This window comes from Neltuma alba, unplaced genomic scaffold (assembly GCF_004799145.2).
Source record: "Neltuma alba isolate B1F8T4 unplaced genomic scaffold, ASM479914v2 tig00010625_pilon, whole genome shotgun sequence".
Lineage (NCBI taxonomy): Eukaryota > Viridiplantae > Streptophyta > Magnoliopsida > Fabales > Fabaceae > Neltuma > Neltuma alba.
In genome coordinates this window covers 367,902-390,937 of record NW_021635481.1, presented here as the reverse complement: position 1 = coordinate 390,937, position 23,036 = coordinate 367,902, and the positions used below count along the sequence as shown (strand labels likewise).

At 39.3% G+C, this 23,036-nt stretch overlaps 1 protein-coding gene across 2 annotated transcripts; it reads right to left on the bottom strand.

Annotated features, from left to right (window-relative positions):
* On the bottom strand, window positions 1–22,893 carry LOC114757761 (protein NCA1-like). 2 transcript variants are annotated; one of them, XM_028946835.1, is made up of 8 exons: window positions 22,800–22,893; window positions 21,746–22,154; window positions 21,425–21,653; window positions 20,945–21,090; window positions 9,187–9,274; window positions 8,903–9,049; window positions 1,048–1,197; window positions 1–654 (listed from the first exon to the last, which is right to left on the bottom strand). In XM_028946835.1, exons 2-8 carry the CDS (start codon window positions 22,138–22,140, stop codon window positions 583–585), a joined length of 1,227 nt encoding a protein of 408 aa, XP_028802668.1. In that variant the 5' UTR covers window positions 22,141–22,154; window positions 22,800–22,893; the 3' UTR covers window positions 1–582. The 2 variants fall into 2 exon arrangements, with proteins under 2 accessions (XP_028802668.1, XP_028802667.1); XM_028946834.1 differs by having other exon boundaries at window positions 22,737–22,882.
* Window positions 22,894–23,036: the final 143 nt, after the last annotated feature.

The following is a 23,036-nucleotide window of genomic DNA, read 5'->3' as shown; positions in this document are numbered from 1 at the left end:
AGAGGTAAAAGGTCACCCTTATAAACAATATTCTGTATATTTCCAATTAGCTATAACTTCTGTTCCCAGTTTCGAAGTCAAAATAGCATACTGCAACTTACACATTACATTCTACACGCTCATGGTAATGCAGAGGAAAACCCAGCATAACCTGTCCAAGATCCACTAGAATTACAAGCTTCCAGCATATATACCCATAACGTAAGAGAGAAGAGAGATACGTATAAAACGGAGAGAAAGTGGGCTCCACAGCGAACTCTCATGGTGTGTCGCACTCAACCTCACTTCAGAAACACGTTAACACATTAACCTCAGAATCCAAGTTCAATTTGTCCCTTGCACACCAAGAAGAGCAGTGATAACAGGTGAGAGAAACAGAAGGATATAGACACGAGAGGAATCTCAGAAGTGGCAGCTAATAAAGCGTTAGGGCATGCCTGAATATATAGCTTTACTCTGAAAGACCGTCTTCCTCCGTTAACTGGAGCTTATTTTAAGGATCTTGTCAATGGCTTATAGAAACACGTTTATTTCAACCAGAATTCATGTCTGCCTTCTCATGCGGAAGATTAATATATGATCTTAGATTGTTGCCTCGGCTTGTTCTTCTTTGTCTGCGAGTTGGCTTCTGAGGAATTCTAGCACCGAAAGTCGCTATAGAAGAAAAAAGAGTAAAGTAACTTGTTTCAGGATCAAACATTGGAGTTCCATGAGAGTCATGAAGAACATGTAAATCTTCTAGCAATCTGGATTTCTACATTCATAAATATGTATGAATATAATGCATTCAAAAAGCAAGTGATAGAGATTAAAAGAAAATGATAAGTAGCGTAATGACGTTGAGTCATTTTGTTTCGGTGACAGTCTCTCTGAATGTATAGACATAAATTACATTTGGTGGAGTGAGGATGGACAACAGTAAAACTTGTATGTTATATCGGCACATGGAAAACATTAATGAAGTATTTATCTCTTTTGTTACATTATAAATATGACATTTTTGGTATGAAACAATAAAATAACAAGACAAATTGGATATAAACTTACACGTTGTTCAAGTCCACTGGCTTCAGATTTCAGTGTCAACGACTCTAACAAGTCGATAGCTTCTTGAAATCCATCAGTTGCCAAACTTTCGTTTCCCAGATTCCTGTCCGCATCAGCAACTTTTGCAAGAGAAACAGCAACATCTAGAACCTGAATGACATGTCAAATAATAACGTGTTAACATCAATATTAACCACTTTATTTGCAGAAACATGTATATTCTGTAGCAGCAATTACGTCTATTAAATTGAAGGGCCACTTGAAAAAAAAAAAATTGCGCTGAGTTTTACATTGTTTAGTGGTTTTAAATGGGTTTAAAAAAAAAAAGGAGACAAAACTTCTAAATACTCAAACAAAGAAATGATGGAAATGTTATGAACCATCAGCAATAATTCCTGTCATCAAAACATCTTTAGAATATGGACAAAGAGGAAAAGAATATTTTCATAAGTAATCTGAGATTTTTTAAAATTCTCTATTTCTCTTCTCAGTTGAGTGTAGCTTGACGGTCAACGTTCAACCGTGCCAATATACATAATATATCACAGGGGAATCCATCTTTTGAAACTTGCATCACATTTCCTCAGGTCTATTATGTCTGGACGTTGTCATTCCCTTTGAAACCCCCTGTTGACACAGCCATCCCCTTTTCTTAACTAGCTTATTTCTACTCAAAGGAAGCGTCCCCCCCCCCCCCCCAAAAAACAAGAAAAAGAAAATTCTTTTCCTTTAATTTTTTTTGCCCCCCCTTATCCGTGTCTTTTTATTTCCACTAGTGAGTTTCACAATTATTAGTTAACAAAACTTTGCTCATAAACTTTTAGTCCTCTATATTTTCTTACGCAAGAACAAATGTAGAGCTACTCAAGTAATATATTGTTCGTATGATTATTTTAAAAGGGATCGCACATGCATCTTTCGACTATACGTAGTATAGTTAGCAAAAACTTGCGAGAAGACTCCTTCGACTATGTGCATTTGCCCTTCCATATGTTTCTAAAAGCCTAATTCAAACCAGTAGATAACTACGTACAAGAAAAAGGGTTACAGACTGAATTTTTCACTATTTCTACAACAATGGCTTATCAGACACAACACGCAAATAAATGCCAATGCCAAATAAGTGTCATGCATCTGTTCATAAGCCTTAGCGCCCCCCGCCCCAAAAAAAAAAATAAAAAACGAAGAACAAAATCCATTCATAACCATGAAATGAACATCTAATGTAAATTCAATTTTTCTTGTCAGTAAACGCCTATATGGAACACAAGTTGAGATTGGAACTGGTATTTCTGAAAACCAATTTGATTTCATGCCAGGAAGGTCAACAACAGAAGCAACATATTTACTAAGAGGGTTAATGGAAAAATACATGAGCTAAAGAAGAGACTTGTAGATGGTTTTCACTGATCTTAAAAGCTTGTGATCGTGTGTCGAGAGACATTCTTCGGAGAGCCTTGGAAAAGAAAGATGGGCGTGTCGCTTCTATCAAAGTGATATAGGACCCTCAAACACTAGGCAATGAGGCATTTGGACTTCCTTATAAGGATTACCCTACATCAGGGATCATCTTTGATCCCCTTATTTGTTTAACTTAGTCCTTAACGTTCTAACTGAACATATCAAATAGAAAACCCTAAGTGCATACTTTTTCCTGATGATATAGTTCTGTTAGTTGAGTCAGGAGAAGAGATTAACTCTAAATTTGAGACATGGAGAAGAACCTTAGAGTCGAAGAGTTTCCTTCTGACTAGAAGTAAGACAGAATATATGTATTGTAATTTTGATAAGAGACAAGCTAGGAAGGATATGGAGGTTAAATTGGGAAATCAACTCGCCTCACAAGTAGAAAAGTTTAGATATTTGGAATCAAATATACAAAAAGATAGCCAAAATTAATAGAGATGTTAATCATAGAATTCAAACTAAGTGGTTTGAATAGAGATAGCTGATGGGAGTTACTTGTGATCAGAAATTACCTAATAGGGTTAAAGTAAAGTTTTACTGCACTACTATAAGACTAGTTCGTCATGCTTCATGGGACTTAGACAACATGACTATTACCTTTTGGTACAACCCACTTGTCAAGGAAATTGTCAATTGTCAATTGGTGAATACATTAGACAACCAATTAGAAGAGGGGAACCAGCTCTTCCTACTGCAAGCTATTGAAGGAGGAGGGGATCAAGTCTTGGGAGTATTGCATGATGAGAAGAATGATGCCGAGAATGGTATGAGACTATTATTAAATGAGTTTGGGGATGTGTTTGCTAAACCTAAATCACTTCCACCATTAAGAGACAATCATAATTATCCCATATTTTACAAGAAGGGTTTGACCTGATTAATCTAAGGCCCTATCGATACCCAGCTATCCAGAAAGATGAAATCAAAAGGCAAGTAAATGAGCTTCTAAAGAATGGAGTTATTCAAGAAAGTGCCTCTCCATTTGCCTCTCTAATAGTCCTAGTAAAGAAGAAGGACGACTCATGGAGAATGTGCATTAATTTTTGTGAACTCAATAGGAAACTATCAAGAATAAATACCCCATTCCTTTAGTGGAAGAGCTGTTGGATGAGCTCAAGGAGGCTAGATAGTTCACAAAATTAGATTTTGAGAGCAGGGTATCACCAAATTCGAATGGAGCCTAGTGACACTTCCAAGACAACTTTTAGGGCTCATTCCAGTCACTATGAGTGGCTAATGATGCCCTTTGGGCTCACTAACACCCCTGCAACTTTTCATGGAGCCATGAACAACATTTTCAGAAATTTTTCTAAGGAAAGTTGTGCTGGTCTTTTTTGATGACATTTTGGTTTACAGTTCTAGCATGCATCTTCACCTTCAACACTTGCGGAAGGTGTTACAAATATTAAGGGAAAACCACTACTTTGTTAAGGAAAGCAAATGTACCTTTGCTGCAACTCAAGTGGAGTATTTGGGTCACATTATCAGAGGGGGTGTGGTCTGTACAGATCCTAAAAAGATCAAGGCAGTGCTGGACTGGCCTGAACCTAAGTCTGTAAAGGAATTATGATCCTCTTTGGGGTTGGCTGGGTATTATAGAAGGTTTGTTAGGGGTTATGGTGAGTTGGTGAGGCCCTTAACCAACTTATTAAGGAAGGACAGCTTTAAATGGACACCTGAAACAGCAACTACATTCAAGAAATCGAAGGAAACATTAGTGGCAGCTACTGTTCTTGCTCTTCCAGATTTTTGAAAGACTTTTGCAGTGGAAACAGATGCATGTGGTATAGGGATCAGTGCTGTCTTGATGCAAGGTGGGCAGCCAGTTGCCTGTTTCAGCAAAGCTTTGGCCACTAGACACCAAAGTCTCTCAATATATGAGAAGGAACTACTAGGGCCAGTGCAGGCAATAGAGCATTGGCATCAATACCTGGAAGGAAGGCCTTTTGTTATTTTCTCATACTAGCAGAGCTTAAAATACTTATTGGATTAGAAGTTAAAAACCTCTTTTCAAATGTATTGGGTGTCTAAGTTGATGGGTTACAACTATGAGATCCACTATAAGAAGGGAAACAACAATAATGTTGTTGATGCTCTCTCTCGAATGCCTAAGATGGAAACTTTCCAAAGTACATTATCTACTTGTTCTGATCAACTTTTACAAGAAATTAAGGCAAGCGGGGAAGCAGATCCTACTTCAAAGGATATTCTTACTACCCTCCAACAGCAAGGTGCAATGGGAAAATTCTTTGATGAGAATAAATTATTGAGGAAAGATGGCGGGTTGGTGGTGGGAAATAATGTGGCTGTTAAGAATAAAATCTTAGAATGGCTTCACTCAACACCTCAAGGGGGGATATTCTGGAATTCATGCAACTTATCAAAGGGTTGAGACACTGTTGTGGTGGAAGAATTTGCTTGAAGAAGTGAAAGAATTCATTAAGTATTGTGACACTTGTGCAAGGGATAAATATGATACAGTAGCCTATCCAGGGTTATTGCAGCCTCTTCCAGTTCCTAACAAGACTTGGGAGAGTATAAGCATAGATTTTATTGAGGGTTGCCAAGGTCTAATGGTAAAGACACTACTTGGGTGGCGTAGATCGATTGAGCAAGTATGCTCATTTTATCTCATTATCTCACCCATTTTCAGCTTCAAGTTTGGCACAACACTTTTTAAATCATGTGTATAGGTTGCATGGTGCTCCTGTTGAAGTTATTAGTGACCGTGAACCTCTGTTTGTTAGTAACTTCATGCAGGAGTTTTTAAAAATTATGGGGGGTGGATCAAAAGCTTACTTCTTCATACCATCCACAATCTGATGGCCAATCAAAGGCATTAAATAGGTGCTTGGAAACCTGTTTGAGATGTATGTGTTGGGATAAGCCAAAGGAATGGAGCAAGTGGTTACCTTTGGCTGAATGGTGGTACAATACCACTTATCATACTTCTACTAAAGGAACTCCCTTCGAAGTTCTCTATGGAGAAAAACCTCCTTTATATGTGCCTTATTTACCTAGAAGTGCAGCTGTGAAAGCTTTAAACAAGTCTTTTACAGCAAGGGAGGGGGCTTTATCAATTGCTAAACATCATTTGCATCATGCTGTGAACCTTATAAAGCTTTGGCTGATGCTCACCGAACAGATAGGGAGTTTCAAGTGGGGCAGCGGGTTTTCTTAAAGCTACATTCACATCCACATGTATTGCTACTTCCAACCACTCATCCTCTTTCTTCCCTCAAAACCCTAACCAGTTCCCTCTCATTCACCCTTCCGATTCTTCGTGGCACTTATCTTAAATTTATAGCTTCTTTCTTTCCTCTTCTTTTTTCTTATTCTTTTTATCATTAAATTTCACTTTCACGACCACAACCCACGGTGATAAATCATGTCCTTAGATGCACTTGAGCTAGAAGTTTTTGGCAGATTATTTACGGGGAAAAAATGGAAAATTCTACATATATTTTTAACATTCAAAACTTGTTATAGAATCAAATAAAATATAAGAGACAAATTAAAAAGATAAAAGACAGATTTCCCTAGCCTCTAGGAGCTCACAAAAATTAGCCCCAAGATACTTTGGTCCTTATAGAGTGCTGCAAAGAATTGGTCCTGTGGTGTATAAGTTGGAATTACCTCCAGATTCCAGGATACACTCTACTTTTCACATCTCCCTACTTGTGTCCTGATCCTTATATGAAGCAGCGTCATCCTCCACTAGATTGGCAAGAACTACCTCCTACTCGTGAGCCAGAGAGAGTATTGAACAAGAGAATCGGTAGGAAGAAGGGGAGAATCGTCATAGAAGTATTGGCGCAGTGGAAAAATCTCCCTAAAGAAGAAGCAAGTTGGATTCTGCTATATCAATTACAGCAACAGTTACCCTCTTTTCAGATTCAAGACCCATGAGGGCAAGGTAATGATCCTAATTGTGTATATGGATGATATAGTCATAACTGGCAATAATGAATTTTCTATCTCTCAACTCAAGAAAGCCCTAGTTAGGGAATTCCAAGTGAAGGACCTAGCACAGACGAAGTACTTTCTCGAAATGGAGGTTGCTAGATCCAAAAAGGGTATAAGTGTATCCCAACAGAAATACACACTTGATTTACTCCACGAAATAGGAATACTTGGAGCTAAACCAAATGAGACACCTATGAAAGAATCATGCAATCTAGAAGTGAAACCAAAAGAGGTACCAGTTGACTCAGAAAGGTACAAAAGACTTGTGGGTAAACCGATCTACTTGACCCATACACGACCTGACGTTAGCTATGCAGTTGGGGTGGTAAACCAATTTATTCATCAACATCAGGAAGAACATATGGAAGCAGTATACAAACTTTTGACCTACCTCAAACTCAATCCGGGAAGAGGAATATTCTTTAAAAAGGGAAATACAAGAAACATAGAGCTCGACACTGATGTAGATCATGGGAGAGCTGTGGACAACAGGAGATCTGTCACAGGTTATTGCACTTATGTCTGGGGAAACCTAGTCACTTGGTGAAGCAAGAAACAAACAATAGTCTCAAAGAGCAGTGCTAAAGCTAAGCTAAGAGCTGTAACTTTGGGGTATGTGAAAGAATGTGGGTGATTAGACTCCTGAAAGAATTGAGAATTACCTATGAAGGTCCAGTGAAGCTCTAGTGTGACAACCAAGCAGTATTGAAATGACCAAGAATCCAGTGTATCATGACCGAACAAAGCATGTCGATGTTGATCGGCACTTCATCAAAGAAAAAGTCGAAGGTGGTACCATTAACTTGAGCTATGTGCGCTCAACTGATCAGACTGCTGACATCATGACCAAGCCTTTAGCCAGAGTCAAGTTTGAAGGGCTTCAAACCAAGCTGGGAATGGTAGACATGTACTCTCCAGCTTGAGGGGGAGTGTTAGAAAGCCCTTGATTCTCTCCATTAATTACCCATGATTTTTGCTAGAGAATAAATCCCTGTTTTTGTGGTGCAATATCTCTAATTTAGTATAATCCTTTCTAATTAATTCTGATTGATTGTAATAATTATAACCGGATTGTTTTCTGCCACCCAGACCCTATAAATTGTAACTCTTTCATATGAAATAAAATACACAGTGAATTATTCACACAAGATAGCAGAATTATTCACACAAAATAGCATTATATAATCATAAATATTGGATTAGGGGTGGTATTACTAATTCTATGAGCCACAAGGATTTATTAAATAAAGGCTTACTAAGTCCATAAGGCCTTAGGGGTAGTTTAGGTAATTAGCCTTAGGATTAGCTACTTAGCCTAACGAGGTTGTTGATTGATGATTGACAAATGACATTCAGGAAATTCTCTCTTCTCCTACTCTCTTTCCCCTATTCTCTAAGACTTCTATAGCATTGTATCAATTTGGTTCTGGTTTCAGACAATATCCAGTGGGCAATAACTTAATCTTGTGTCAAGTAGAAAGAAGCACAAGGAAGGAAAGGTACTTCACATGGTGGGACCCTCAGTACCAGTTTTTTCCAGTAAGGAAGCAGAGAAATAGTGATTCAGGCTCCACATGATCAGAAACAGCCTAATCCAAGTAAGGAAGCAGAGAAATAGTGATTCAGGCTCCACATGATCAGAAACAGCCTAATCCACGCCTGCAATGGATTAAAACTATATAGGCCGAATCCACAAATCCACAAATGCTAAGACAGTGATTCCATCAATATTCAAGAGAATTTTCTCCAGAATTTAACCCCTTTAGTTCAGATTTTGTATTCCCCCCCCCCCCCTTCTTACTTGATCCTTGAGAGCAAGGATCTTTTTGGGAGGGGGGTATTGTTATGTAATCATAATAAAAATTAAAAAGAGGTTAAAAAGAGGGTTGGTTAGCTAGATAAGTAGCTGTTAGGGGAAGTTAGTTAAGGGACCTAAGATTATGAATAGGATCCTAATTGTTGATGTATTCAGTCTTGCTCGTTAATGAGAAAACCCTGAAGTAATTCAGTCCAATTCTATCGTCTCCCTCTGACTCTCTCCTTTCTGAACCCCCTTTCCCTATTCCTCTCTGTTTCTCTCTTTGTTCCCTCTTCTTTCCCCTTCTATCTCATTCTTTCTGCAATTACTACAACATTCTACCATTCCCTCATTCTCTCTCATTCTCTCTCATTCCTAATTATAATAGGATAACAGTAAAACACAGCATATAACCATAGGAAAGTAACAAGTGAAATCCAGAAATCCTTCACAATTTCAAGGATAATTATCTTCTATAAAATATGATCCAAAATTCAAAGCAAGAACATTCATGCAATATTTGGGCAAGTCAATAGAACACAACCAAGAACGCACCAAAAGCAATTCAGACATTGTATTAATATTTGATAATTCAATTTCAATATAGACAAAGCAGTAACCAACCTGGGATGGCACATCTGAATGATGCTTGACTACATCGCGCCGAACATTCAAAGACTGAAAATAGTAGGATCTTGCCCCTTGTAGGCCTCCCTCATAATATTTAAGATCTCCAATTTTATTCAGCGAAACAGAAAGTGTATGTGTAATCTGTAGGGAGAAGAGTTTAAATATATAAATTTTAAAAATAATAAAAGATGGTCATGTGATACATAAATTTTAAAAATAATAATCGATGATCATGTGACATATAAACACGGTCTTAAACAATGTTCTAATGAAATAACCTCCAAGTCATCTTTTGGCAACTTTGAGAGAAATTCAACACTTTCTTCAAAATAAGCAACTGCAGAATTAGCATCCCCCATGGCTCGGCTGCACAACATAAAAAGTAAGCATGCATGTCACAATTGGCCTCTAATAAGCATTTGACAAAGTAAACACTATATGCAGAAAGTAGGTTTGCATTGCTCTTCTAATAATCTAGCGCTGTCCATGTTCCAGATGCCATTTCAAAACCACGTTAATAAAGCTTTTTATTTGGAAAAGCAAGCAAGTGGTAGGCAAAAGGGTCAGGAATTGCCATAGCTTTCAATGATATTACAAACACAACTTGATGAACTACAATTGAGCACAAAATCTCACCAGCCTCACCTACATATCAAAATCAATTTCACCACACTTTTCAAACAAAGATTTAGCTGCTCTTCTGGAATTCAACATGCAGTTCTATTTACTATACCCAGTCAATCACAGATATATGGGACGCTTTTAAAATATTATTATAGTAGTCCAATAGCAGCTTTTATTTATCATTTTATGCAAGTTTTATAATTGTTCTTCATTCTTTTCTTTCAGCAGAATCTCCGCTCATAATTATCTACCTTCTGCAGTGCACATAACATGTTTAAACTTGAAAGTGCTTGACTATATGCTAACCTATCAAAAGAAAATATAAAAATGTGACTTTTACAACCCACTCATTAATTTTGAACAGATTCTCCTCATTGCTTACCAAAAAAGAAATGTTAGCGCCAATATGGGCCTTGGCCCAAATTAACCTAATTAGGTTTAGGTTTCATTTACTTAAGAAAATAGAAGATAGACAGCAAGAGTTTAAATTCCTTGATTCTAGTTTTTATTTTATTTTTCATTGATTCTGTATCCTATGGGTGATTCGGTCAGTTAGGGCGCATGCTTATATATGTACCTCGCTGTTTTTCATATCGAATAAGAACAAACAGCATCGAATTGCACATGGTATCAGAGCTACCATGATCCGGTTTGGATTCGGACTGGATAATGACGATCAAGGTGGCATGAACTCCTCGGCCTTGAATACCTCTACAGTGTCGAGTGATCAGGGTTCAGGCCCCCAAGTGCCGAACGATGCTACCTCCTCGTCAATCACCATTCATCGACTAAATGGTCAGAATTATCTCCAATGGGCCGCGAGTGTCCGTCTGTTCATGACTGGAAAAGGGAAGTTGGTTTATCTCACCGGCACCGAGAAACGACCTCTGTCCTTTGACCCGAAGCTTGCAAAGTGGGAAATAGAGGATTCAATGATCCAGTCATGGCTTGTAAACTCAATGACCACAGACATAAGTGCAAGCTTCTCCTTGTTCAAGTCTACACAGGAAGTTTGGGAGGCTGCACGAGATATGTTTGCCTCCCTCAATAATCGTGCTGTGATGATGGAGATTGAAGCGGTCTTGGATAAACTAAAACGAGGCACTCTAGCCGTTACAGAATTCTGGACAAATCTGGTGATATTATGGCAACAACTGGATATGTATGACACGTATGAATGGGCTTGTTCTACTGATGCCCAGCTCTATGCCAAAATCAAGGAGGAGAAAAGGATCTACAAGTTCTTGCTGAGTTTGAATCCTGTTTTTGATGAGATCAGGGGATGCATTATGAGCTTTGAAAAGCTTCCTTCCCTACGTGAAGTATTCTTCATGGTGAAGCAAGAAGAGAGCAGGCAAAAACTTATTGCCTCTATATAACCACAATAGCTGGTGTCTGACTCTGGTGCTATGTACACTAAGGGTAGCAAGTCAAATGATGGAAAGGGGGGGAAAAATAATAGATGGTGTGATCACTGTCAAAAATCAAGACATACCAAAGAGGTATGCTGGAAGCTTCATGGGAAACCAGCAAACAGAGGCAAAGGGAAAAGTGACTCGCAGGCTAACACAGCTAAAAACGACTCTGATTATGATAATAAACTTAGTACTGAGGAAGTTGAATGTCTCCGAAGAATCCTAGAAAAATATGACTAAAGAACAACTAGTTGCCTCCGGTAATATAGCTTACACAGGTAATGTCATTCTTGCCCTAAAAACTAATATTCACCATAAGAATGTGGATAGTGGACTTTAGCGCCACAGACCATATGACCAGGAATCCAAAGCCGATTCAAAACCTAAAACCGTGCACATCCCCAATGTTTATAAAGGTAGTTGACGGAAAATTTTTAAAGGTTCATGGTATTGGTGAAGCATGTCTCTTTGAAAGCCTAATTCTCAAAACCGTCCTATATGCACCAGATTTAAAGTGTAGCTTGATATCTATGAGTAAAGCTACCATATTTCAACACTGTCATGTTGATTTTTTCGTTACTCAATGTTTGTTTCAGGACTTGGAGTCAGAGAAGATGATTGGCAAAGCTAGGATGCTAGAGGGATTGTACTGTGTGGATGCTCAACAACCGTGGACTCAACCAAGTGCTTCCAGTTTTGCTGCTGGAAAATCTCTTCCTTCTGTTTTTACTGATAAAGAAGTGTTATTATGGCATTATAGGTTAGGACATCCTAGCCCAAAGTATGTGTCCAGATTGTTACCGGATTCTTTGAATAAAAATTTTTCATCTCTATCCTGTGAAGTTTGCCAATTATCTAAGCATACTAAAGGCGTCTACACACCCCACTCTCATCAATTCACTCAACCTTTTTCTCTCATTCACAGTGACATTTGGGGTCCCACTCGAACTCCCTCTCTAATACATGCTAAATGGTTTGTCACATTCATTGATGATCACACACGCTTAACTTGGGTGTTTCTAATGAAAGATAAATCTGAGTTACCTGAAAAATTAATAAATTTTCACAAACTGATCTCAAATCAGTTCCATACCACTATTCAAATCCTTCAAAGTGATAATGGGAGAGAATATATGGGAACATATCTACAAACCTACCTCAAACAACATGGGATCGTTCATCAAACGAGCTGTGTAAATTCCCCACAACAAAATGGCATAGCCGAAAAAAAAAACCATCACCTTCTTGAGGTAACCAAATCCATAATGCTGACACACGGTGTTCCAAAATACTACTGGGGGGAAGCCATACTCACTGCTGCACGCTTAATAAACCGTCTTCCTTCCAAAACACTAAATTTTGATACACCTCTCCAAACCCTAGCTAAAACCTATCCAAATTCCTACCTTCACACTTAGATTCCACCGAAAATTTTTGGTGCATTGCTTATGTTCACAACGATAATAGAGGTAAACTAGACCCTAGAGCCTTCAAGTGTATTTTTCTTGGATGCTCATTCACCCAAAAGGGCTACAAGTGTTATTTTCCTCCCTTAAAGAAATATTTTGTGACCATGAATGTAACTTTTGATGAAAACCACCGTTATTATCCAAAAACACCCATTCAGGGGGAGAGTAGTGAGGAATGGGAGTTTCTTCAGCCCAAAAATACTATATCAACCACTCCTACTTCTACTACCCCTATTTTCACAACCTCACAATCGCAACCTCAACCAACACCAGAACCACCACCAGAACTCCCTGAAAACTCAAATTCTAATTTGGACAACAGGCAGAACAACACAGAAACAGGTGATACAGATGCACAGTGTGGTGAGTTGGAAATAAATAATGCAGAAACTGATGCAGTCTATGAGCAGCCCACTCAAGACAATAGAACCGAAGCAACTCAAGACTCCTCTAGCATCAAGCACCGCCAAAACTCAACTCCTACTTCAGGTTCAAACGACCTTGGGTGGCCTATTGCCTTGAGAAAAGGGGTAAAAACCTCTACTCGACATCCAATCAGTAATTTTGCGTCTTATGATCGACTATCTTCTTCCATGCATTGCCTTGTTACTAATCTGGCAGATGAAAAATTGCCTACTAGCTTTCAACAAGCAATCCTAGATCCCAAGTGGAAGGAAGCTATTGAAGAAGAATTGAGGGCTTTAAGACAAAATCAGACTTGGAAGATCACGCAACTGCCAAAGAATAAGAAGCTCGTAGGCTGTAAGTGGGTGTTTACAAAGAAATATAATCCAGATGGTTCTATTAACAAATACAGAGCCCGACATGTTGCTAAAGGGTACCCACAGACCTATGGCATTGGTTACGAGGAAATTTTTGCACCGGTAGTGCTTCAATTTGCTGAATATTTCTGACTCTCATATTATTCCATATGATTGGGTTACAATTTATAGAGTCCGGATAAGAGAAATCAATCCGGTTACAATCAATCAGTCATAAATTACAGATATTGCAATATCACAAGAAATCAGGAAATATAAATTCTAGCTAATATCATGGGTAATTAATAGAAAGAATCAAGGGAGAAAATCAGGGCTTTCTAACACTCCCCCTCAAGCTGGAGAGTAGATGTCAACCATTCCCAGCTTGCTTCGAAGCCCTTCAAACTTGACTCTGACTAAGGGTTTGATCATGAGGTCAGCAATCTGATTAGTTGAGCGCACATAGCTCAGGTTAATTGTGCCATCTTTAACCTTTTCTTTGATGAAGTGCCGATCAATGTCAACATGCTTTGTTCAGTCATGATACACAGGATTTTTGGTCATTTCAATGCTGGCTTGGTTGTCACACCAGAGGTTCATAGGTCCTTCATAGGGAATTCTCAATTCCTTCAGAAGTCTGATCACCCACATTCCTTCACATACCCCCAGGGCCACAGCTCTTAGCTCAGCTTCAGCACTACTCCTTGAGACTACTGTTCGTTTCTTGCTTCGCCAAGTGACCAGATTTCCCCAAACATAAGTGCAGTATCCTGTGACAGATCTTCTGTTATCCACAGCTCTCCCATGATCTACATCAGTGTAGACCTCTATGTTCCTTGTACTCCCCTTTTTAAAGAATATTCCTCTTCCAGGATTGAGTTTGAGGTAGGTCAAGATTCTGTATATTGCTTCCATATGTTCTTCCTGGGGTTGATGCATAAATTGGCTTACCACTCCAACTGCATAGCTAATGTTAGGCCTTGTATGAGTCAAGTAGATCAGTTTACCTACAAGTCTTCTGTACCTTTCTGAGTTAACTGGTACCCCGTCTGGTTTCACTTCTAGATTACATGACTCTTCCATAGGCGTCTCACTAGGTTTAGCCCCAAGTATTACTGTTTCGTAGAGCAAATCAAGTGTGTACTTTTGTTGAGACACACTTATACCCTTTTTAGATCGAGCCACCTCCATTCCAAGAAAGTACTTCATTTGTCCTAGGTCCTTCACTTGGAATTCCCTAGCTAGGGCTTTCTTGAGTTGGGAGATAGAAACTTTATAACTGTCAGTTATGACTATATCATCCACATACACAATTAGGATTGTTACCTTTCCATTACTGTGTTTAATGAAGAGAGTGTGATCCGCTTGTCCTTGGATGTAGCCAAAAACCTTTTGATCGCCTTGGCAAACCTATCGAACCACGCTCGTGGAGACTGTTTCAGGCCATACAGTGATTTCTTCAGTTTGCAAACTGAGTTGGGTGGAGCTATTACTCCATCTGGAATTTCCATGTATACTTCTTCCTCCAAATCTCCATTTAGGAAAGCATTCTTCACATCTAGTTGATGTAGAGACCAGTCAAGGTTAGCAGCTAGGGACAGGAGTACCTGGATGGTGTTGAACTTTGCCACAGGAGCAAACGTTTCTTGATAATCAATCCCATAAGTTTGGGTGTACCCTTTGGCAACTAATCTTCCTTTGTACTTGTTGATACTTCCATCAGGATTGAATTTAGGGGTGAAGATCCACCTGCAACCCACTGCTTTCTTGCCATTAGGAAGTGTGGTAATATCCCACATGTTATTTTCCTTTAAGGCTCTCAACTCCTCATATGCGGCGCGTTTCCAATTAGGATCTTTCATAGCCTGTTGAAATGTTTCTAGAATCTTCACCTGTGAGCTATTCACCACACAGGTTTGCATTCTAGCAGATAAATTGCCATAGGAGACAAATTTTTGAATAGGATGCTGAGTACACGATCTTACCCCCTTTCTAAGTGCAATGGGCCATCCTAACTCTTCAGGATCCAACTCTGGATTGGAATCACGTTCCTGCCTTGGAATGGAAGGAACCCTACTACTACTGTCCTGTTCGCCTGATTGAGGACTTGAGCGCTATGTCACCCCTGCATCAATTTCAACATTGGTTTCCATTGGGTGAGGAGTGTTTGTGGGGTTTTGGTGCTCTAGTGGAGGTGCAGGACTAGGAGTTTTTGGTTCCGGTTCTTCTTCTTGTGGTATGGAAGGTTCAAGAGGGTTAAGATGTGTGTTGGGGTTGGTTATAGTTTCAGGTGTAATTAGCCATTCTACTCCATAGTGCTCCCCCTGAATGGGTAATTTGGGATAATAAGCATCATCCTCATAAAAAACTGTCTTTGGAGATTATGAGTTTTCTGGTAGTGGGACAATAACACTTATACCCCTTTTCGGTGGAGGAATACCCGAGGAAAATACATTTTTCTGCTCTAGTATCAAGTTTGCCCCCATCATGTTTATGAACAAAGACAACACACCCAAAGACTTTTTGAGAGATGGTATTGATGACAGGTGAGGTGGGGTAGGTCTCAAGGAGTTTTTGAATGGGGGTACTGAAGTTGAGAATTTTGGAAGCCATTCGATTGATAAGGTAAGCGACAGTTAGCACAGCATCCCCCCAAAACAGACTTGGCACATTTCTTTCCATCATAATAGCTCGGGTTACTTCCAAAAGATGCCTATTTTTCCGCTTAGCGACTCCATTTTGTTGAGGAGTATAGACACATGAGGTTTGGTGATGGATTCCTTCTTGCTCAAGAAATGCCCTAAAGGCTCCACTCACGTACTCTTTGGCATTGTCACTTCTCAGAACTTTGATGAGAGTTTGGAATTGGGTTCTCACAAAAGAGTGAAAGTTTTTGAAAATTTGTAAAGCTTCTGATTTTTCTTTCATAAGGTAAATCCATGTGACCCGGGTGTGATCATCGATGAATGTAATAAACCACTTTGTGCCTGTTCGAGTGTTGATTTTGGCTGGTCCCCAAATGTCGGTATGGATCATTGTAAACGAGGCAATAGGTTTGTAAGGATGTTTGGGATAAGAGGCACGAGTTTGTTTGGCAATTTGACACGTTTCACATTGGAAAGGAGAAGAATTTTTATTGAATAAAGTTAGAAACACATGCTTCATATAATCAAAGCTGGGGTAGCCTAATCTTTGATGCCACAACATTACATTTTTATTTTGAGAATTAGAGCTAACCATAGCTTTCTTTGCTCCTGCAGTCTTCATATTCTTTCCTTCAAAGTGTAGAGTCCATCCCATTCTTTAGCAGTCAAAATCTTCCTCCCCGAGGTCGAATCCTGAAAAACACACTTAACATCATCAAAGATTACCCGACATACTTGTCCTTTAGTCAATTTGCTCACAGATATGAAATTGCAGGTAAGAGCAGGAACAAACAAAACATTATGGATTTCTAGATCATCAGATAGGCCCACAATGCCAACACCCTCAACTTTAGTATATAGTCCAGTTGCGACTTTTACCCTAAGGTTCTCATGGCAATATTTGAGGGTTTTGAATAGGGACTTATTACCAGTCATGTGGTCTGTAGCACCGGAGTCAACAATTCAAGTCTCATCACTAGTTACCATTGCATTAAGGGCTATAATGGAATTACCTGACTGAATCAAGTTCACGTTGGGGACAGATTTTGATTTGTTTTGTTTTTCAAGTATCTTACGAAGCATTTGAAACTCTTCTCTGGTCAACTGGTCTCCATCATCACCTTTTTCTTCAGAGGAGGTGTGGTGGCTCTTTTTATCTTCCCGTTGTTTTTGCTTCCCTTGGGTTGGTTTCCCATGTAGTTTCCAACATTCGTCTCTGGTGTGGCCTTTCTTGTTACAGTGATTGCACCACTTGTTCCCTCTCTTCTCAGATCCCTCAAATGCTGGGGACCTCCTCGTGACCAATGCTGAACCATCTACAAGAGTTTGGCTACCCTGAGTGAGGTGTCTCCGGCTTTCTTCGAACTTGACCATACTGAAGACTTCAAATAAGGATGGAAGCGGTTTTAGACCCATAATTCTGCCTCTTACTTCCTCAAAGACATCATTCAAGCCCAACAGGAAGTCATGGGTTTGTCCTTTTTCCACCAGTTGTCTGTAGTAATTCGCATCATCCATATCCTTCCAAGGATGTACTTCAAAGAGATCCAACTGCTGCCATATCTTTGTTAAAGTGCTGTAATATTGTGTTACAGTTAAGTTTCCTTACTTCAGATCTTTGAGCTGCCTCCTTAGATCCAATAAGGCTGCAGTGTTGTCTAGTGTAGAGTAAGTCCTCTTAGCAGCATCCCAGATTTCCTTAGCTGTGCTTGCCAGGAGGTATCCTTCACTGATTTCGAGAGTCATTGAGTTGCACAGCCAAGACATTACCTGATCATTTTCAACGAACCAGGTGTCAAATTTGGGATCATTATGGGAAGGTTGTTTTGCCTCTCCATTGATATATTTCTCCTTCCGCTTCCCACGTAGATACATTAATACACTTTGAGACCATTGAAGATAGTTGCTACCATTAAGTTTGTGAGCCACCACCATAGCTTGATGTTCAGAGGCTAAGGATGGTTCTAGATCAGAGGTTTGAGAGGTGACCATTGGTGAAGGAGGAGTGTTTTGAGTATTTGAAGATGTACCGGACATAAGGGCCACTGGAATATTGCAAACGGACCCAAAAAGGGGTGGGAATTCTGATGGGTTCATTTTCTGGATCTCTGGGAGGTACTGTTGGTTTCAGGCGGCGACGCGTGGAATTCACGCGCAGAGGCAGTGGTGGCGCGTGGGCTTCACGCGCAGGGGCTTGTGACAGCGCGTAAGCTTCACGCGTAGCTCCGTTGGCTGTCGTCTTCAAGGGATGCACCGATCAGAGGATGCCGGTGAGGACTGGAGGGGCGGTGTCGTCCACAGTCAGCTCCTGGCTTCAGATCTGGGACGCCTCACTCTCTCTCTCTCCTCGCTTTCTCTCTCTCTGTCTCACAGCAGAAGCTCACGAAATATTATGGGTTCAGGTCGAACCCCTTGCTCTGATACCATGCTTCAATTTGCTAAATATTTCTGACTCTCATATTATTCCATATGATTGGGTTACAATTTATAGAGTCCGGATAAGAGAAATCAATCCGGTTACAATCAATCAGTCATAAATTACAGATATTGCAATATCACAAGAAATCAAGAAATATAAATTCTAGCTAATATCATGGGTAATTAATAGAGAGAATCAAGGGAGAAAATCAGGGCTTTCTAACAGGTAGATAAACTCAATACAATTAGAATCTTGCTATCTCTAGCAGCCAACGTTGACTGGCCCCTGCATCAACTAGATGCAAAAAACACCTTTCTTAATGGCGATTTGGAAGAAGAAGTATTTATGAATATTCCACAAGGTTTAGCACAGTACAACTCTCCAAGTATGGCCTACAGACTATACAAATCTCTCTATGGTCTTAAACAGTCTCCTCGAGCCTGGTTTGAGAAATTTACAACTGCTGTAAAGAAATTAGGGTATAACCAATGCCAATCGGATCATACTCTGTTTGTCAGACATTCTGGTAGAAGAAAAACGATTCTCATTGTGTATGTAGATGATATCATTTTAATCGGTGACGACTTCTTTGAGATAAACAGATTGAAGAAATCCTTAGAAAAGAAGTTTGAAGTAAAAGACCTTGGAAGTCTTAGATATTTCCTTGGAATGGAGATTGCTAGATCCAAGGAAGGCATAGTTGTCTCTCAACGAAAATATACCCTTGATTTACTAAAGGAGACTGGTATGTTGGGCGCCAAACCAGCAGACACGCCAATGGAGCCAGGATGCAAATTAGACAATAAAGAAGAGGAAGAAATGAACTCAGAAGAAGGGAAAGAAAGTTCAAAAAAGAAACCTAAAAAAGAACCTGTGCCGGTTGATGCAGAGAGATATAAGAAGTTGGTGGGAAAACTACTCTATCTATATCATACACGCCCAGACAAAGTTATGCCGTGGGAGTGGTGAGTCACTTCTCCAATGAGCCACTTGAGGAACATATGGACGCTGTTTACAGGATCCTACACTACCTAAAAATGACACCAGGAAGAGGACTCTACTTTGCTAAAGGGAGCTCCAGAGACATAGAAGTATATACCGATGTAGACTATGGAGGTTTTCTCCCTGATAGAAGATCAACTTCAGGCTACTGCACTATGGTTTGGGAAAATCTTGTAATGTGGAGAAGCAAGAAGCAATCGGTGGTATCTAGGAGTAGTGTTGAGTCAAAACTTCGTGCACTTGCTCACGAAGTATGTGAAGGGCTATGGCTACTCAGAGTGTTGAAGGAGCTACAACTTGTGCCTAGCAGTCCAATCAGGCTAAGATGCGATAGTATGTCAGCTATCAGGATGGTCAGGATTCCTACTCATTATGAAAGGACAAAACATGTGGACATAGACAAGCATTTCATCAAAGAAAAGATGGATGCAAAAATAATTGATCTTTCGCATGTTCCATCACACAGACAAGTAGCAGATTTCTTCACCAAAGCATTACCAAGGCCCCCGTTTGATGAGCTCAGAAGCAAGCTGGGAATGAAGGATATTTAGTCACTAGCTTGAGGGTGAGTGTTAGCGCCGATATGGGCCTTGGCCCAAATTAACCTAATTAGGTTTAGGTTTTATTTACTTAAAAAAATAGAAGATAGACAGCAAGAGTTTAAGTTCCCTGATTCTAGGAGATTTTATTTTATTTTTCATTGATTCTGTATCCTATGGGTGATTCGGTCAGTTAGGGCGCATGCCTATATATGTACCTCACTGTTTTTCATATCGAATAAGAACAAACAGCATCAAATTGCACAGGAAAGAAATCTCAAATTACTTACAAAAATTTACAGGGATCTTCTTGGGCAACCAACACCAAAAAATTGTTAAAATAGTGGTTGTCCTTTTAAAATTTTTATTGGAAAAAAACTCATTTGGAAGGCAAAGGCATAGGTGAGAAGATGATAGCTGTTCGCAAATAACTGAAACTACTCATGGCCTTCACTTAACAATTTAGGATTTAGGGTTGAACTAAGACTTGGCATAGTACTGAAGCCTTTATATAACCAAGCAGTCAAGAGTTCAATCATTGGTGCTCTTATCCTACATAACTAAATGAAGTTTCAACAAAAGGCATGTCAAGCTTGTACTATGTTCACACTTCAATAAAGCTATTCACGGGCCTTTAGATGAAAAGATTCTTGAGAGAGAAAACAAAATAACGCAGCCTGGAACCATGTACGAGGGAAGTAGTCCTTTTTCAATTCTTGGTCTATGTCTAATTAAATCCAGCATTCCTATTAGAATCACTTCATCATTTTTCACACATGCATTCATACTTAAAACTATCCTTACTTGTATCCTTTTCCGCAATCAATGGGAGTTCTAACAGATATTTGTATACTTGAACATAATTTCATCCTTCTTAAGTTATCAATTTTGCAAGATAGTCTGACAGAATAAAGTGAAAATATACTACAAAAAAATATGAGCAAGCAGAAATGGAAAAGGTAAAATCAAAATGTGACGAGAATGAAATAGATTGTTATGCACAGAGACATGTAAGAGTATGGCAAGAAAAATCAAGTGATAAAAGAAGCATAAAACAACAATAAATCCTTATCCCACTAGGCAGAATCGGCTACATGGATCGCATTATCCAAGGCATATGAACAAGAAAAAGAGATTCAAAAATAAAATATGCAATACACACCAGCAGTCACCGAGCATGCCCAAGACTGCTCCAAGCTGTGAACATAATTCTGATGTGTTACCCATCTTTTCTAACTGGCCACGGATATCTTCTGCACAGAGGCTGAGCCTTGATTTGGCACTTTCTATATTCTGAGCACGGAATGCCTGAAGATGAATTGCATGCAACAAACTGCTTATTGTCAGGCAGCATAACATGGCACCAATCACGCAGAAGAACTCAGCATAACAACATCCGCCCATCACTTATATGGCATGTCGCCAAAAAGTTGCTTTCCAAAACATCCAACCACAGCAAACCGTTAGCATGCTTTATTGTCACGTTGTTGTTATCTTTCTCTTATTATAATCAATAACATATGAATGAAAACTTATTCCTTGGCCCCACCCAAAAAAATACCTTTAAGGAGCAATTCCATCCAATAATTTGAAATACAATAGTATGCAACTTAGCAGTAATTTTTGTAAAAGCCATACTTACCCTCATGGCCTGTTGCACTAAGAAGGAACCCCTTTCCAAAGATACATCCTCATATATAACTGGTTTATTCTCTTCTGTTTCTTCTCCTTTGTCTGAATTAATAGACCTTCTGATCCTAGCATGACCTTCAATAAAGCGATCAACTGTACCTTGAAGATTAGCATCAGGCTCAATCTTCTCAATATCAGCCCCACATAACGGACAGTCCTTAAAGCGTGATATACATGCCCTAATTTCAGAAATATAAAAAATAGAAAAAAAATTCAGAAACAATTTGTAAAGATATTAGTATACATGAAAGAATAACCATGGAAAGCATACTTGCAGAAAGCATGAGAGCAAGGCACGCATTTCCTAGTTTCAAATAGGAGTGCCTGGCATATCATACAGCTAAGAGGACCAATCTTAAATGTTTGGGAGTCATATCCAAAAGGGCACTTGGGAGAAGCACTAGCTGAGTCGTTAGAATCTGTTTTAGCTTGGGAGTCATATCCAAAAGGGCACTTAGGAGAAGCACTAGCTGAGCTATTAGCCTCTCTTTTCGTTTGGGAATCATATCCAAAAGGGCACTTAGGAGAAGCACTAGCTGGACTGTTAGACTCTTTTTTCACCTTATTCTCAGACCCAGCTTGATGCTTAACTGAATTTTCCCCAGATTTTTTTGCAGTGGCATCATCAGGACGAGAAGCTTTGACAAAAGGGCAAACTGGCGTCATATTAGATTTCAAACCTGCATAAAAACAAAGAGTTTATTGCTCAATTTTGAAGCAACTTTCTGTATAATTGAACTTACAAAAATTTATGAAAACTGCGTCAGTGATCAATTCCATATGAAGCGCATCCGCTTTACACCGTGAGGAAAAAGGAACTCAATAGTTTTCGACTGCAAGAACAATATCCTCGGAGTTTCTACCAACAAATCATATTCTACGTAAATTATGCATAATTTTCAACCTCCAGGAGAACATCATCACATTTTTCATCCCATTCAATAGATTAGGCAAAGTGGGATGGACAGCAATGTTAAGCTGGCCTCACAAAATTTCCAACAGAACTAAAATGTTTTATCATGATGAATCCTATTTTACAACAAATAAATTTGCATCTAGATCTTGCAAAAATATAGGTCACTTTCCTTCCTCTTAATGAACAAGATCATTTCAATAGACAAACGTAACTCCCAAGTTACCACGTGAGCACTATTGGGTATGCAATATTCGCATCATAACCGTAAATTAATCAATTCCCTAAGTCGTCAGAGAAAGAAAAATCAAATCACAGAATCGAACGTGAGAAAGGGGGAGAGATAAACCAGGGTTTGAACTTTAAAGCCTTCAAAATGAAAGATTTGCATAAAATGATCGCCGATGCTCGCGTTCAAGGACGTCGTCACAGTGTTGTCGCTGTTCGTTCTCTCGTTTTGCTTTCGTTCTACAGGCAAAATCCTGGGAAATGCGGGAGGAGGTGCACCATTCTAATGGACATAGACGTCGACAGTTGGGTAGAAGTGTAAGATATTTTTATGTTCTTAAATAAATATTAATCAGGCTTAATCTAACTTTTTAACAAGGAACAAAAAACCGGACCGGGCATCAAACCGGTCGAGATAGTG